The following is a 14,163-nucleotide window of genomic DNA, read 5'->3' as shown; positions in this document are numbered from 1 at the left end:
TTCGGTCCCCTCTCTTGCAGGGAGGCGGCTGCGCCAGTCCTCAGACAAGCCCAGGTGGTGGGCGGGGGAGCGGGCGCGGAGGCGACGGCTCGTTTGCTTGTGCTTCGCCCTCCTCTTTACGCGCGCTTACGCCCGCCTCTCCGCAGCCTCTAGGCCAGTCCGCTTCGGGCAGGTAGGCTACGAGCGCTGGAGGTGCGCGCCTACGTTGGAGTGCTGGTCTCCCGTATCGCCCCCCCCCTCCAATAAGACTCCACACGGCGCGCCTCCGACCTTTCCAGGAAAGGGTCAAAGTGCCCTTTCACGCCCCTATTTCCCTCCCTTGGTTTTTTTTTTTTTTTTGCACGTCCACCTCTCCGATCCGCGGGGGGGCGGAGGGCAGCGGCGCGCACTGGGGAGGTCTTTACGTCGGCCTCAGCTGTGGAGAATGAATTAAAGCGGCTTTCCAGGAGCGGCGGCGGCGGCGGCGGGGCGCGTCTCCGGTTACGGTGCGTCTTACTGATTGAATGAAAGGTAACGGCTCTTCCACGCAATTCGAGGCGAGGCATCGTCGGTGCAGTCCCGGGGAATTCCGGTCCCCCCCCCCTTCCCCAGGTTGCTTTTGGATGAGCCCTCCTCCTCCTCCTCCTCCTGTTTCCTCTCTAGCGCGATCCTATCCGGTAGGCCAATGGATGTAGTAAAGGGCGGGCGGCGCTTGTAGTCCGATAGTACGCCTTTTAAGGCTCTGGGTGGGAGCGGGGAAATATGTACGCTACTCCATTTGCAGACATCTGTTCAGGGTGTGCAATACTTATGTTGGAGGATGGTAGGAGGGTTTGCCAGTACTTTCATCGCAACCTTTTTCAGGCTGGTGATGCCTTCCACTCCTCTAATTGACAATGCCATATTGGCTGGGAATTCTGGGAGTTGAAATTCAACACATGGGGAAGGGGATCCAGTTTGAGAAGGCTTATTTGATATGGAAATGCTGTTTAATTCTTAACCATATTAATTACATTTGTTTAATGAATTAAGGGGGGGTGATCCACATAGCTGTATTGTTGTCCATATCTAAGCATGTTATGTAATAGACTCTATGGATGTGTGTATTAGATTCTTGCTCAGATTAATGCAAATTCATATCAGGAATGAAGGACAAGCTTTTTTGCATAATGCCTGTTGCAAAAAAAAAATAGGCCTAATAATAAGGATTGTAACTTCTATTACCTTTTTGGGAATTCATATTTGGCTCATGAGATTTTAACATACTCAATCTGATTTCTACAGGGGGTTTGATGGTTTTGTGAATTATTGCAATAGAAAGAAGTCCTGTACTTTATCAAAATTAATACTTTTAGTTTTATTATAGAATGGCAGCTGCTAACACTTATCTTTCAAGAATGTGACTAGTGTTAGACCATCTCCTTAAAACTACTGTGCTGTTCAGAAAGTTCTATTGGGGACCTTTCTCTTCTAAAAATCTATAACTGACATCCAGGAAGGAGGGAGCATTTATTCCAGTGTAAGGATCACTTTCTTTATTTATTTTGCTTTTAAAAATCAAAATATCCAAAGGTTCTACTTGCAGTGTTGAGAGCTACTGAAAATCCGAATTTTCATTCAACCAAGTAGCTCTCCAACTTATTTGAGTTCTTTCAGTCTTGCTTTCTTAAATCCTTTCTGCTGAAAATGTAGAACATTGCTTTTTGGAAATTTATGTTGATGGAAGTACTGATGTTATTGTTTAACATCTATTGCTTGAAAAACTCTAATCATACTGATTTGTTTGTTTTGAAATACTTGTATTTTGCAAATAATGTTGATCATGTCCTAAGTTGCATTCTATATTTATGTGGGCAACTGGAGAAGTGTATTATAACTATGTAAATGTTTTGTGAGGCATGACATTTTTTTTTCCAGTGAAAAAATTAGAAGTTCTGGATAAAGTCTAAAAAAAATCAAGTACTTTCTCCTTTAGAATAGTTGAAATGTTCTTAAGGCACATTTTTACTCTTTCAGAATATATCATTTAAAGTTTCTCATACATAAAAATTGAGAGAATTAAAGGATAATCATTTTAAGAATGATCAGAAAGATTGGGAGGGGAATCTGAATCCTTTTTAATTTTTTTGTTGAAAAGTTGGGAAAAATATATTATAATTTTATCTAGATTGTATTTGTTTCATAGAGAATCTTTACCAAAATAATTTCTGTTAATTATCTACCAAGATAATTGCAATTCCTCTGACATTTTCATGAGTGAATAAAGAAGGAATCAGTGTCTTGTCTATGAGTGGACTTGATCACATTTGTAATCAAGTGTATAGTGATTCTGTTCTTGTCTTCTAGAAATATGACTGAGACTCAAATTACTGAAAGTGCTCTGGAATAAGCAGCAGTGCATTATTCCAGTGGTGATTAGATAGAAACAAGGAGCTCGTGACCTTGATTACTTAGAACAAGTCTAAAGTTTTGGATGTTGGAGGGAACTTCTCTTGATGTTGTAAGTCTATTTTGAGAGCCACAAATAGAGATAAATAAAAGGGAATTTGCATAGATATGAAAAGAGACTATTGTCTGATATTCAGTGGGAAACCATTATAAAAACACTTTTACAATTAATTGTACATAATACATTGAATTTCTCCAAATTATGCTAAAAACAAAGGTTCACCTCAATTTTAAAAAAAATTCTGGAAATTTTATATCTTTATTTAGATAGTACCTTGAACCCCAGTTTTCATGCTTTTCATACCTGAGGCTAAATATGTCCTTGGACCAGATTCTTACCTTTTTGATCATGACTTTATAGTACTATATAGTACTGTCATTGCTACCATTCATATTTGAAGCTGTAAGTCAAAACTATCATCTTTGGCCAACTATCCTTCATATGAACTACAGTTGAAAGAATTTTCAATCCTTGTGAGCACTGATTTTTTTGAAATTCTGGAAAAATCTTACGCTTTGATGTGAGATTGGCTCCTACCCTCCTGACGTTTTGATTGAGCCTTAAGACCTGGCTCTGCCTGATGACTGGAGACTCAATGGGGAAGCTTCGTACTGGAGGAAGTTGACTAATTAAAATTCACTCCCCCCCATGTATCTGGCTCTCTTCTTTGCCATCTTTCTCCTTGATTTTATTAATGTTTTATTTGCTATGTTTTGGGCAATGGATGATTTTAATGTTTTTCATTGTTTTTAATGTTGTTAGCTACCCAGAGTCATTGGATATGACATTGGTGACAAATAAATTTTTAGAGATAGATACATAAATAGAGAAATATTTTCATATCTCTGAAGGACTGATACTCAATGTTTCCCAAAAAATAAAACTGGGTCTTATGTTATTTTTTGCTCCAAAAGACGCATAGGGCTCATTTACTGGTTAGATCTTATTTTCAGGGAAATGTGGTACTAAATATGCCATCTGGCTGACGATCTTAATTGGGGCTTATTTTGCGGGTAGGGCTTATATTATGATCAACCTGGAAAAATCATACTGGGGCTTATTTTCCAGTTAAGTCTTATTTTGGGGGAAACGGGATATGTAGGAGAACTTGTTCATTTTTGTTCAGAAGACAGAACAAGAAATAGTGGGATTAAATTACAAGATATCAGATATCAGAAACAATTTCCTAACAGTAAGAACTGTTCAACAATGGAACAGTCTGCCTTGGAAGATCGTAGATGGTGGATGGCCCTCTAATAGTGGATTCCTATTGGATAGGAATAATGCTCAAGACCTCATGAAAGCTACCTAAGCAAATTATTTAGTTGTCAAGTTATCTAATTTTAAGATCCACTAGAGATATTCTTTACAGTTACAGATGAGGAGAGGTTACTTTTTTTTTCTATATATTTCTGTATATAGGTTTAGGTTTCTGGGTGTTACCATAAAGGACAACCTGACTGGGAGTGCTCATGTTATAGCATTGGTTAAGAAGGCCCAGCAGAGATTATATTTCATGAGACTTCTCAGGAAACAACAACTGAATGAAAAACTGCTGGTGACCTTCTATCGTTCCGTAGAGAGCATTCTGAACTATTGCATTTGTGTGTGGTTTGCCAACTGTACAATAGCAGATAGGAAAGTGCTCCAGAGGGTCATTACCATCACCCAGAGGATTATTGGTTGCCCTCAACTCCCCCCCCGGGACGAACTGTACAGTTCCCGTTGTCTTAGGAAAGCTCAAAACATTCTTAAAGACTCATCTCATCCTGGACGTTCTTTTTTTGAACTATTACCATCTGGCAGATGGTACAGGATAATAAAAACAAAGACAAATAGGCTGAAAAATAGTTTTTATCCCAGAGCTGTAACCATACTAAATACCACTGTATAGTGCAACATTGAAGTGCAATATTAGGGGCAGCGCAATGGTGAATAGAATGTGAAGGATGTTTGTATATAATGTATGTTTTTATTTATGGTTTTTACTTGTGTGCAGTGTGCACTGTGGACAGCACTTAATTTCGGTGTGAGTTACACAATGATAATAAAAATCTATTCTATTCTATTCTATTCTTGATGGAGATATGCAAGATATGTTGCCAGGGCAATGGGAGATAACTTATTTTAAGCCCAAAATAGACAGATAATATTTAGAAGTGACTTGGGAAGACACCTCCCTAATTTACTGAACAATAAGCAGAGGGTACAGCACAATCAGACTTGCAAAATTCTGTTATAGACAATCTCAATGAAAGTAGTTTTAGCCTTTCCATTTTCTGGTTTCATCCACCTAGTAGGCTGACAAATTGTTAACTTACACCCAGACAGTGGGTTTTGAGGTAGAAATGCATATGACATTTATAAATGAGTATAAAAATCAAATGAGATACATGCTAGAAATATGGCGAAAAGATTGGTAGCGTTCAGGCAATTGGTATATCTTATGTGTTTGGGGAAAACATGTTTATTCTGCAGTTTTTGGAATGTGCTTCAAAGTCTTCCAATATTTATTGTTTGTTTTTGGTCCTTATTAAAATAATGCATGTGTAAATTCATTGAAAGAAAACCCTTGTCAAGTTTTCCTGCATATGATTTGAATAGAATGGGACTACTTGCTGGTAGTTGTAATTGATGATGCAGTGAAAAACACAAATGATCCAATTTGGGATATGAGAGATTGGCAATAAGGACAGTTTTGCTTTTTTAGATAACTGGAATTAGCAATATGTATCAGCTGGAGTAACTAATAGTTTTGAACAATTGTTCTTCAGAGATTATCTAGCAATGTTAGGTTTACTATCTCTGACATTTCTTGAAGAACTCTTATTCAATTTAGTAGTTTCTTGTAACAAATGGTTTTCAAAGGGAGTTATATAACTGGACACTTTTAAAAAAGTTTTTAAAATGCATATGCCTAAATTCGGCACCAGCTGAAGTATCATAAGCAAGAACCACTAAATGATTTAAAGCTCTTAAGGTAAAAGTCACTTTAATCAGGAATGTGTGGCAGGAATACAGCACAGAAAGAAGTCATACTATAAAACATCCATGCGAATGCTTGGATGGGAAGGGATCAAATTCCATCTCCTCTCTTTCTTTCTTTCTTTTCTTTGTGGGAGGGCAACTTGTAAATACCTATGATAATAACCATCAGTAATTGCAGTGGGCATTAAGTAGAACTGTCATTTACCTGGGAGAGTTTTGGGACATTGCATGAATAAGGTAGAGAGTTTAGATTGGAACAGAACGAAATGATTCATCTGTGAAAGAGCCTTATTGTTATTCCCCATACTTTTTCCTATGGATTTTAATTGGGAGTTTGACCTTGGTTCTTTAAAAAAAATCAATTTAGCTGGCTTGAAAGCTCTTTCTACTTGGTATTTGGTTCTGAAGTAACCAATTTACATTGTTAATGAATATGGCTTGATTGAACTGCTATAGTTGAAAAAAAATATTTTTACTGAATTCTTTATTTTCAAATGCTAAAGAAAACATAATTATTCAGTTGCTTTGACTCTTCATGACCTGATAGACATTTTCCCAGGATTATCTATTAGTAGCTACTGTTTGAGTTCTTGTAAGCTCAAATCTTGTCCACTAACTTTTGCAACTTTGCATTATGTGTCCACAGTATCTTAGTTTTATTTACAGAATTACTGCATTGGGTGAGCAGTCTGGTTTTATTTCAGTTAGTATTGAATTATTTGTTCTTTATGGCTACAGTACACTAAAAGGTTTTCTCTAGCACCACTGTTCAAAGACATTGATTTTTCTCTATTCATCATTTCTGATCATCCAGCCGTCATGATCATATACTACAGCTGAAAAAATTTGGCAGTGATAGTATATTTTGTTTATTTATTTGTCCAATTTAAATAGCTGTGCATTTCACCAAATAAGCGGCTTTGGGTAACAAAGCTAAAGCAATCAATAGATACCTAAATCCATTAACATTATTGGTTATTTAAAAACATTAAAAACTATAAAAATAAAAAAATATGTAATCTAATAGATTTAAAAATCTAATAGATACCTTTGTTATTGGTATAATGTCTGTTTCTACTCTAATCTCTTCTGGAATAAAAGTGATACCAGCATATTTAATATCCTAGTGTTTCTTTCAGCAATTGTAATTCTAATATCCATTTCCAGCAGTACTTATTATATATTTTGCATAGAAGTTAAATAATGGGACATTATTCCTGGTGTACTCTTTTCCTAATGCTTAACCATTTAGTTTCTCTACATTACACAAATTCTTCAGTGGCCACATGAGATGACCTCATGCACTCACATTTTTAAGGAGTATCCGTGAAACCAACATATACATCTCACTGTCCTTATTCCATGTGTTATTGAAGAATTTCAAAATCTTAAGTGCTATCTTGCTAGCATCTGAAATAAGTGCAACTGCTTAGTAGTTTGAGTATTCCTTAGCATTGCCATTTTATTTGGAATTGTCTAGTGCTATGTTTTCTATACCTGTTTATGAGCCACTTATGTTTTTAAACTTTAATTGTAAAAAGCTTTCTGAGTACTATGAATGTACCAGGATTGTATAATTTCCCAGTAAGCACACATGGTCATGAAAGTAAATTTTTTAAAATGTCATTTTGGCAATAGTTTAAAATGTTAGAACTACTGACCACAGAGAGAAAGAAAACAATGTCTGCCTGGCAACTATTCTTTGCATTCAGATTGAAAGCTATGAATTGTGTCTCTTCCTAATCTATAAAAGCATAAGCTTCTTCTGGAAGATTACAAAAAATATGGCAGGTATGTTAATCTGAGCTGCTTGGTAGATGCTTACAATCTATTTCTATACCAGACGAACAAGATTTTGCTCTCATTGTAGCATGACTACATTAAGGACCAGAAAATATCTTAAATAATTTCTTTCTTCTGAACATCTACAGAAAATTGCTGGGGGAAAAAAAAACCCTTGTCTACCAATTTGAGAATTAATAGCACTCTCTCAATTTGGTACTTTCCAAATACAGTATGTTAGATTATAATTCTTAGCCTAAACTGTGGTTGACCATGCTAAGTGGGAAGTTTGAAAATTATAGGAAAACATGTATGGAAGACACTCAGTTGTATAACAATAGGTAATAGTCTGGTTTTGTTTTCAATCTAAAAAGCTGTTTTAGGAAAATATGTGCTCCCTGGGGAATGTGTAGTTCTACAGGTATTGTTGAATCCACATTCCATTGGGCCGACTCAGCTAAGTTAGTGACAGGATTTTATGAAAATTGTCTTCAGCTTTATTATTCTTTTGTAAGTGTTCTGAGTTGTTCCTAGGAATGTCTGATATTCATATTCAGTCTTTGATGCCCTAATTAAGTTAAATTCCTATACTAATTTTGGAGTTAGAGAATCATATAAGCAGCACTGCCCAAACTTTCCGATTTGGCATCCCAACCGGGGGGCGGGGTTGGTTCCGTCCGAGTGATGGACATGCGCAAGCAAGCTCCATTTGTGCAAATTGTGTGTGTGTGTACCCATCACTTGCACAAATGGAGCTTCACACATGAGTGTGAGTGCTTGCTGCTCATGCAAATGGAACTGAGCACGTGTTCTCACCCACCACTTGCACAGCCCAGTTCTGCTGGACTGCTGATATAAGAATCTCCCTTTCATGATAAATACTTATATTATCATAACTATTCCACCTTTGGAAGACCAGGTTATGGAAAGATTGTTATGGAATAAATAGAGTAAGAATCTGTTTTTGGCACATAATAGGCCAGCCTGTTTGTATTGAACTACTCCTTCCCTTTTGCCAAGATCCCCATGGATTTCAAGGCAAAATATAAAGTGCTGGCTATCATCTAAAACTTTAAATGGGCTAGGCCTGAGTGATGCATTGAATTCCACCATGTCATTTGGTGGCAATAGGACCAATTGTCAGTCCTAGGTTGTGGATGGTGTCCCTGACAGGTATTACATCTACAGGAAAAGAGAATCTGTAATATGGAAGGCTAGCTCAGGGTTGAACCAGTTCTTCCCTGTGAGGTAAGTCAGTTCTGAGGTAAATCATGCCTGGGGATGAACAATGGTTGGAAAACTAGGTCTACCTGATGCTGCCATCTTCCCTTAACTATAAACTAGTTTCTCTCTTCAAACCAGCCCTCTGGGTAACCAGAGTGGATTGAAGGAGCAATCCTCACCCCTTGGGATCTGGCAGTTACAGAAAGGAAAACCAGTCAAAACTCCAAGGAGTCAATAGCTCAGTCAAGCTGAGGCATGTGCCAAAAGGCAATGAGTCAACTTCAAGTTTTAGACAAAAATCAAAATTATTAAAGTTGCCAGAAGATAAGTTTCCACACAAAATGCTTAGTTAAAAAATGAGCTAAAATACAAAAAAACATCCACTGCATTGGATGGCTTATAAATTCAAATAAGTAGATAAATAATAAAATAATAAACAATTAAATTCATTTAATTGTTATAAAAGGTTTTAAAATGAGTTTTATGTTGATTTTATTCGGTTATTTTGTTTTAATGGAAAGCACCCTGAGGGAAGTATAGAAATGAAATTCATAACACTATGGAATCCTTAATCTTGGTTGTTGCTGCTGGCAGACATTTCATTATTCGAATAGCTAACATCAGTGCTAGCAAATGTGGGGTTTGCTCCCTGTTTATATCCTGTAGCTTGCCCTGTTAGTGTTGGTGGCAGTGTGGTTTTCTCCTTGGTAGTTCCCTGGTATTGTTTTTTGATTATTTGTCTGGTGTCCCTGCTTATCTGTGTGTTGGCTGCTGGAAAAGATGTGTTCTGGTCTTTTTGTTTCCTTCTTAGTTTTTTATTGTCTTTTTTGAATGGCCTGTAAATGTACTTTATCTCTGTTTATCTATGGATGGATGATTTTTGTGAATGCTAAGCTTCCAGGAATTCCCAAGGAATTTTGGATTTAGCTTGATCTAGGATGCTCACAGTCTGCCATTTAAAATTGTGGTTAAATTTATCTTATGTTTTTGTGAGATCAAGGATTTTTTTCTTGTGTCATCTGACTGCTAGTTGGTGTTCATGGAAGCACTTTGCTAATCTTCTGCATGTCCTACATTGTGGCTGTTACAGTCCTTACATTTCATATTGTAAATGACTTTGTTTTTTTCTTCTTGGGCTATTTCAGGGCTTTTCAACCTTTTTCACCCATTGTACCACTTTTAGGATATGGCACTATCCGAGTACCACCAGTCGCCTAGCAAGTTGTCAAAAACCTGATGACTAAAAAAAAAAAAGAAAAGGAAAAAATTGATAAAGTACAGGTAGTCCTCGACTTACAACAGTTTGAAGTTACAATGGCACTGAAAAAAGTACCCCCGAAGCCACAGCCGAGCAAGACACCTGCCTGCTCGCCCGGCGGCGCTCTTCCTCCTGTCCGAGGTTTTCATTTTGAGCATTTCTGTTGAGGATTGGCAGTGGGGATGAGGTGGGGGGATGTTTGGTTTTTATTCTCCCCATCTGCTGGGTGGTTGCAGCAGGTTTTGGTCACTTCACATGACCCTAGGACACTGTAACCGTCATAAATATGAAACAGTTGCCAAGCATCTGAATGTAAATCACAAGACCCTGGAGATGCTGTAACATTCCAGCTGATCAGCGCTTCTTCTGGGCTCACCAGAAGCACCAGGATCAGTGCTGCTTTCCAGCTGATTGGTGCTTCTTCAGGGCTCAGCAGAAGTGCCAGGATCTGCACCGAGCTCCAGCTGAAGCCTGGCACTGATCCTGGCACTTCCACTGAGCCCTGACAGTCCCGAAGAAGCGCTGATCCTGGCACTTCCGCTGAGCCCTGACAGCCCTGCAGCTCCAGCTATCTCTCGCTCAGGCTTGTGCGGTGCTGCCACCGGTTCAGCTCATTCCCCTCCCCCGCTACTATTCTAGGATGGTTGTGTACCACCTGTCAGGTGCCAATGTACCACAGGTGGTACCCGTACCACTGGTTGAAAAGCCCTGGGCTATTTGGTCTTTTGGTTTATGTAAGATACTTTGGAAGAATTAAGTTGATTTGTGTGCTACAGGGATGCCCTGTGGTTGTAATAGTCTGTTGGTTGTTTCTGTGATGCTTTGATGTATGGCCATGTTGTCCCTTTCATAGCTTGTGTTGAGCGATTAGGCATTTTTTGATAAAAGTTGTGTTGCTATCCATTTTGTTAGATTATGTTATGTTAGTTTGTTTTCTGCATAATAATGCCATCATACATGAAAACATCTCGGAGACAACCAACAGACTATTACAACCACATGGCATCACTATAGCACGTGTACATAACTAAAATATATATTTTTTTATTATCAATTGTACTGACATCTAAACTAATCAAAGAATTTAAGCTAAGGATACTCATTTATCTTATAGCACATTTCAGTTCTGTATTGGAACAGACAACAATAGCATATTCAGTGACTATTGGATGTGCTTTTGGCAGCATAGGCAATTTGGATAGTTGTAGAGAGGATGGAAAATTCAGTTGCTGTTACAGAGGGAAGCAGCCATGTCCTCTGAATCTTAGGACAAAGGAACTATTATATAACCTTCTGTTTTGTACTCTCTCTCTCCCCCCCCCATTATGATTAACTGAGAATGCAGCCTTGCTTCAGTGACAATTATAATGTGTTTACTAAATTAAACAGATTTTTAAAAAATCTTTCCCCATTTTTCTACTTTCCTTTTTTTTGTTTTCTGTTTTGTATAAATAGCCACAATAACAGCGGTAGGATGCTTAACGCTACATTGCATTATTCAGTCAACCAGAATAGTAACTGAATAATCAGATGGTTATCTTATAAACAGTGCACAAGCCAGAGTGTGATATGATAAAGATTTGACTTGACAGTTTATCAGGCAATATGTGGAAGCTTAAAAGGAAAAGAGGAAAGATGCTTGTCTCTTCTGCTTTGGAAGAGAAATCAAGGAAGAAACCTTGTTGCTGGATTCTTCCATTGCAAAGCTTTGAATACACAAGGAATACACCACATAAATAGCTGCTCATGTCTTGAGAGTTGCATAGTTTTTAAAGAGACGTGAAAGAATAGTTGATTTAGGTCTATCTAGGCTGATATGGGTTAAATGCTAGATATATTTGAATTCAGGGGAAGCACCCAAATTCTGATCACCACTCTAAAAGAGTTCTTCTAGTTGAGCTGGCCTGATAGACCTGCATCAATCTATTATATCATGCTTTAATAACTTAGTGGAAATAGCATCTGATAGAAGTAAGTCTTCATCCTGGTTCATCCAAGCCGGGAATAAATAAACAAACATGGCGACTGCTTTGGGAAGAAGGTTACAGTTTATTGCAGAAGAAAGATGGTCCTTGCAAGAAGGAGCAGAGGAGAAGAAAGAGACTGAGCACATGGGTAGAAGGTTTTTTATACCCCCTCTAGCCCTGTTTGGAATAGTTTCCTGTTCCTGTGGCATGAACTTTGAGGCTATTTCTGAGTGTTTTTCTAGGCCNATTTTCTCTTTGTCTTCTTGATTGCTCTGGCTTCAACTTTCTGATGGTTTTACATCTGCATTTGTATGGGGCTAGGTCTTGTTTGGGGCAGAGAGATTTGGAGCCAAAGTTGGTTTCTGCTTTTTAAAATACTTTTGAGGAAATATATATTTCTGCCCTTTTAATATTTCCTTCTCTGGGGCTCTGACTTCCCACACATCCTAACCATCTTGCGAATTTGTCCTCACAAACCCAGGACGAACATACCAAACTTATTACCATAAATAAGATACAGGGATCTGGACCAAACGAAGCATCCATTGAAACTTATTTGGTTTAGGGAATACATTTTAACACCTCCTCTAGCCTCCTGGTCAGGCTTTATTAGTGTCCAGCCAAAGATGTTTCTATCAGCTGCTTACTGATAGTCTTATTTCCTCTGTCAACTTCTAAACAGCCTAGGCAAAGTCTTCCAATTTATATTTATTATATCAGAAGCCTTGTGCAGAAAAGAAAATGTAATAACCCAGGAAATTTTAATTTCCTCTTTATTTAAGCAAGTAAGCAGGCAAGTTACAACTCAAGATTAAATGCTTTATTAGTTCAGTAAAATTGACTCTAAAAATTTTCCAAATATTACAGATTTAAACTGAATATCCCAATCAATTAAAGATTCAAATGAATGTAGTAGAGGTGCAGACAATCACAAAAAGTGGTTCATCTCTTTGGAAACCAATGATGTAGACCCGTTGAACTTAGCCCCAAATTCTAGGCTGCCATACTCAAAAGACTCCAGATTGCCAAAATGGTGTTTTCTGATTGGCTCCTTTACAAAATCTTACTGACATTCCTGAGTCCCAGTCAGTCCTTCTCAGGTCACGTAGAAAGTCCTAGAACATTTTACCATTTCCAACACATGTTTCTTAATTGCTATTCCTCTTGATGTGTTTTTGACTGCTTTTTCAAGGTGGTTCCAATCATCTCCATCCTCTTCTACACCCTGTTTGTCAAAGCTTGTGCTTCTATATAAAGCCTTAACTAATGTACCTGCTTTATATTATGCAAGAAAAGCCTTTTTTACTTTTCAAAGTGACTTCTCATAAGCATGTAGTATCATTCTTTAAGCAGATTACAAAAGTAATTTAGCCTGAGTATGCAACAGACACTCTTTAGACCACACTGATGATTTTATGTGGAGCAAAGTGCGATCCATTACTGATCCGTTTTACATGTGTGTGTGTGTGTGTGTGTGTGTGTAGTCCATTGGCTTGGCTCAAATTACTGTCAACAGTTCTTTGCCACTTTTATTTTTCTTTTCTTTTCTTCCCCTTTTCTTTCTTTTTTATTCTTCCCAGCAGGATCATCCCTGCCATGGCCACCAAGTGAATTTTCCTGGAATATGTCAGATTGCATCTCCAATGACTGGGGATAATCCAGAAGACTGGTTTTGAGTGGCACGCTAACACACCCTTCTGCCTTCCCATCATTTTTCCCCCTTCTGTTCAATTGTGCCCGATTCTTGGAAAATGTCTGATTAAGGCGGTGAAGTTTTCTTGGCAAGGTTTTTAGAACTGGCTTGCCATTGTCTCCTTCCTAGGGCTGAGAGAATGCAACTAGCTCAAGGTCATCCAGTTGGCATTCTGCCTAAGATGGGACTAGAACTCACAGTCTCCTGGTGCTTAACCTGATGCTTTAACCACTGCACCAAACTGGTTCTCTTTTCCATCGTACCCAACCAATAAGTCTGTGAATGCTTCTGCATTACTTCAGTGGCCAGACAAAGGAGTGGCAGTCTCCCAATTTCTTCACTTGGCTCCTCTTGAGTAATCTTCTTTTCTGAACCTGTTCCCCCCTCAAGTCTTCTATTCCCCAGGGAAGACCATGTTAAACTAAATTGGATTCTGACTTCCTCAGATCAAGCCTGCATAGTCACCACCCCACCCCATGGTGAGTTTAAAGTCCAAGTTTTTTTTAAATAAAGGCTTACCTAGCGAAAAAATATGAAGGAGAAAAGAGTGAGAACGCCATATTGAGGGTATTGAGGGTAAATGCTGTTGTTTCCTGTTTCCCCTGTTCTCATTATCATCTAAGGTCTCTTCCAGACTTTAATCACACAGTCTAAAAATGCAAAGTGCCTATAAAAAAAGGTAGAGCCAGGTCCCCAAATGAGGAAGACACATCCACCCAAATTCTTTATATTTCCTTCTCTGGATTACCTTAATCCACCCCGCTCTTCCCTTCTCTCTGCAGTGAAGGGCACCATTTCTTTCAGAGACCATAGGTAATAAGGA

At 38.3% G+C, this 14,163-nt stretch overlaps 1 protein-coding gene across 1 annotated transcript in view; it reads left to right on the top strand.

Annotated features, from left to right (window-relative positions):
* The first annotated feature begins 487 nt into the window (after positions 1-487).
* Positions 488-14,163, top strand: part of FAM169A (family with sequence similarity 169 member A) — a 34,241-nt gene continuing 20,565 nt past the window's right edge. The window contains exon 1 of the mRNA XM_015820140.1: positions 488-510. Within this exon, the coding sequence (XP_015675626.1) occupies positions 504-510 (7 nt within the window). The 5' untranslated portion in view covers positions 488-503. The remainder of the gene's footprint in view (positions 511-14,163) is intronic.

Source organism: Protobothrops mucrosquamatus, unplaced genomic scaffold (genome assembly GCF_001527695.2).
Source record: "Protobothrops mucrosquamatus isolate PMUCROS unplaced genomic scaffold, P.Mucros_1.0 scaffold1076, whole genome shotgun sequence".
In the NCBI taxonomy this organism is placed as follows: Eukaryota; Metazoa; Chordata; class Lepidosauria; order Squamata; family Viperidae; genus Protobothrops; species Protobothrops mucrosquamatus.
The sequence above is the reverse complement of the archived record's forward strand: the minus strand, read 5'-3'. Positions and strand labels throughout refer to the sequence as shown.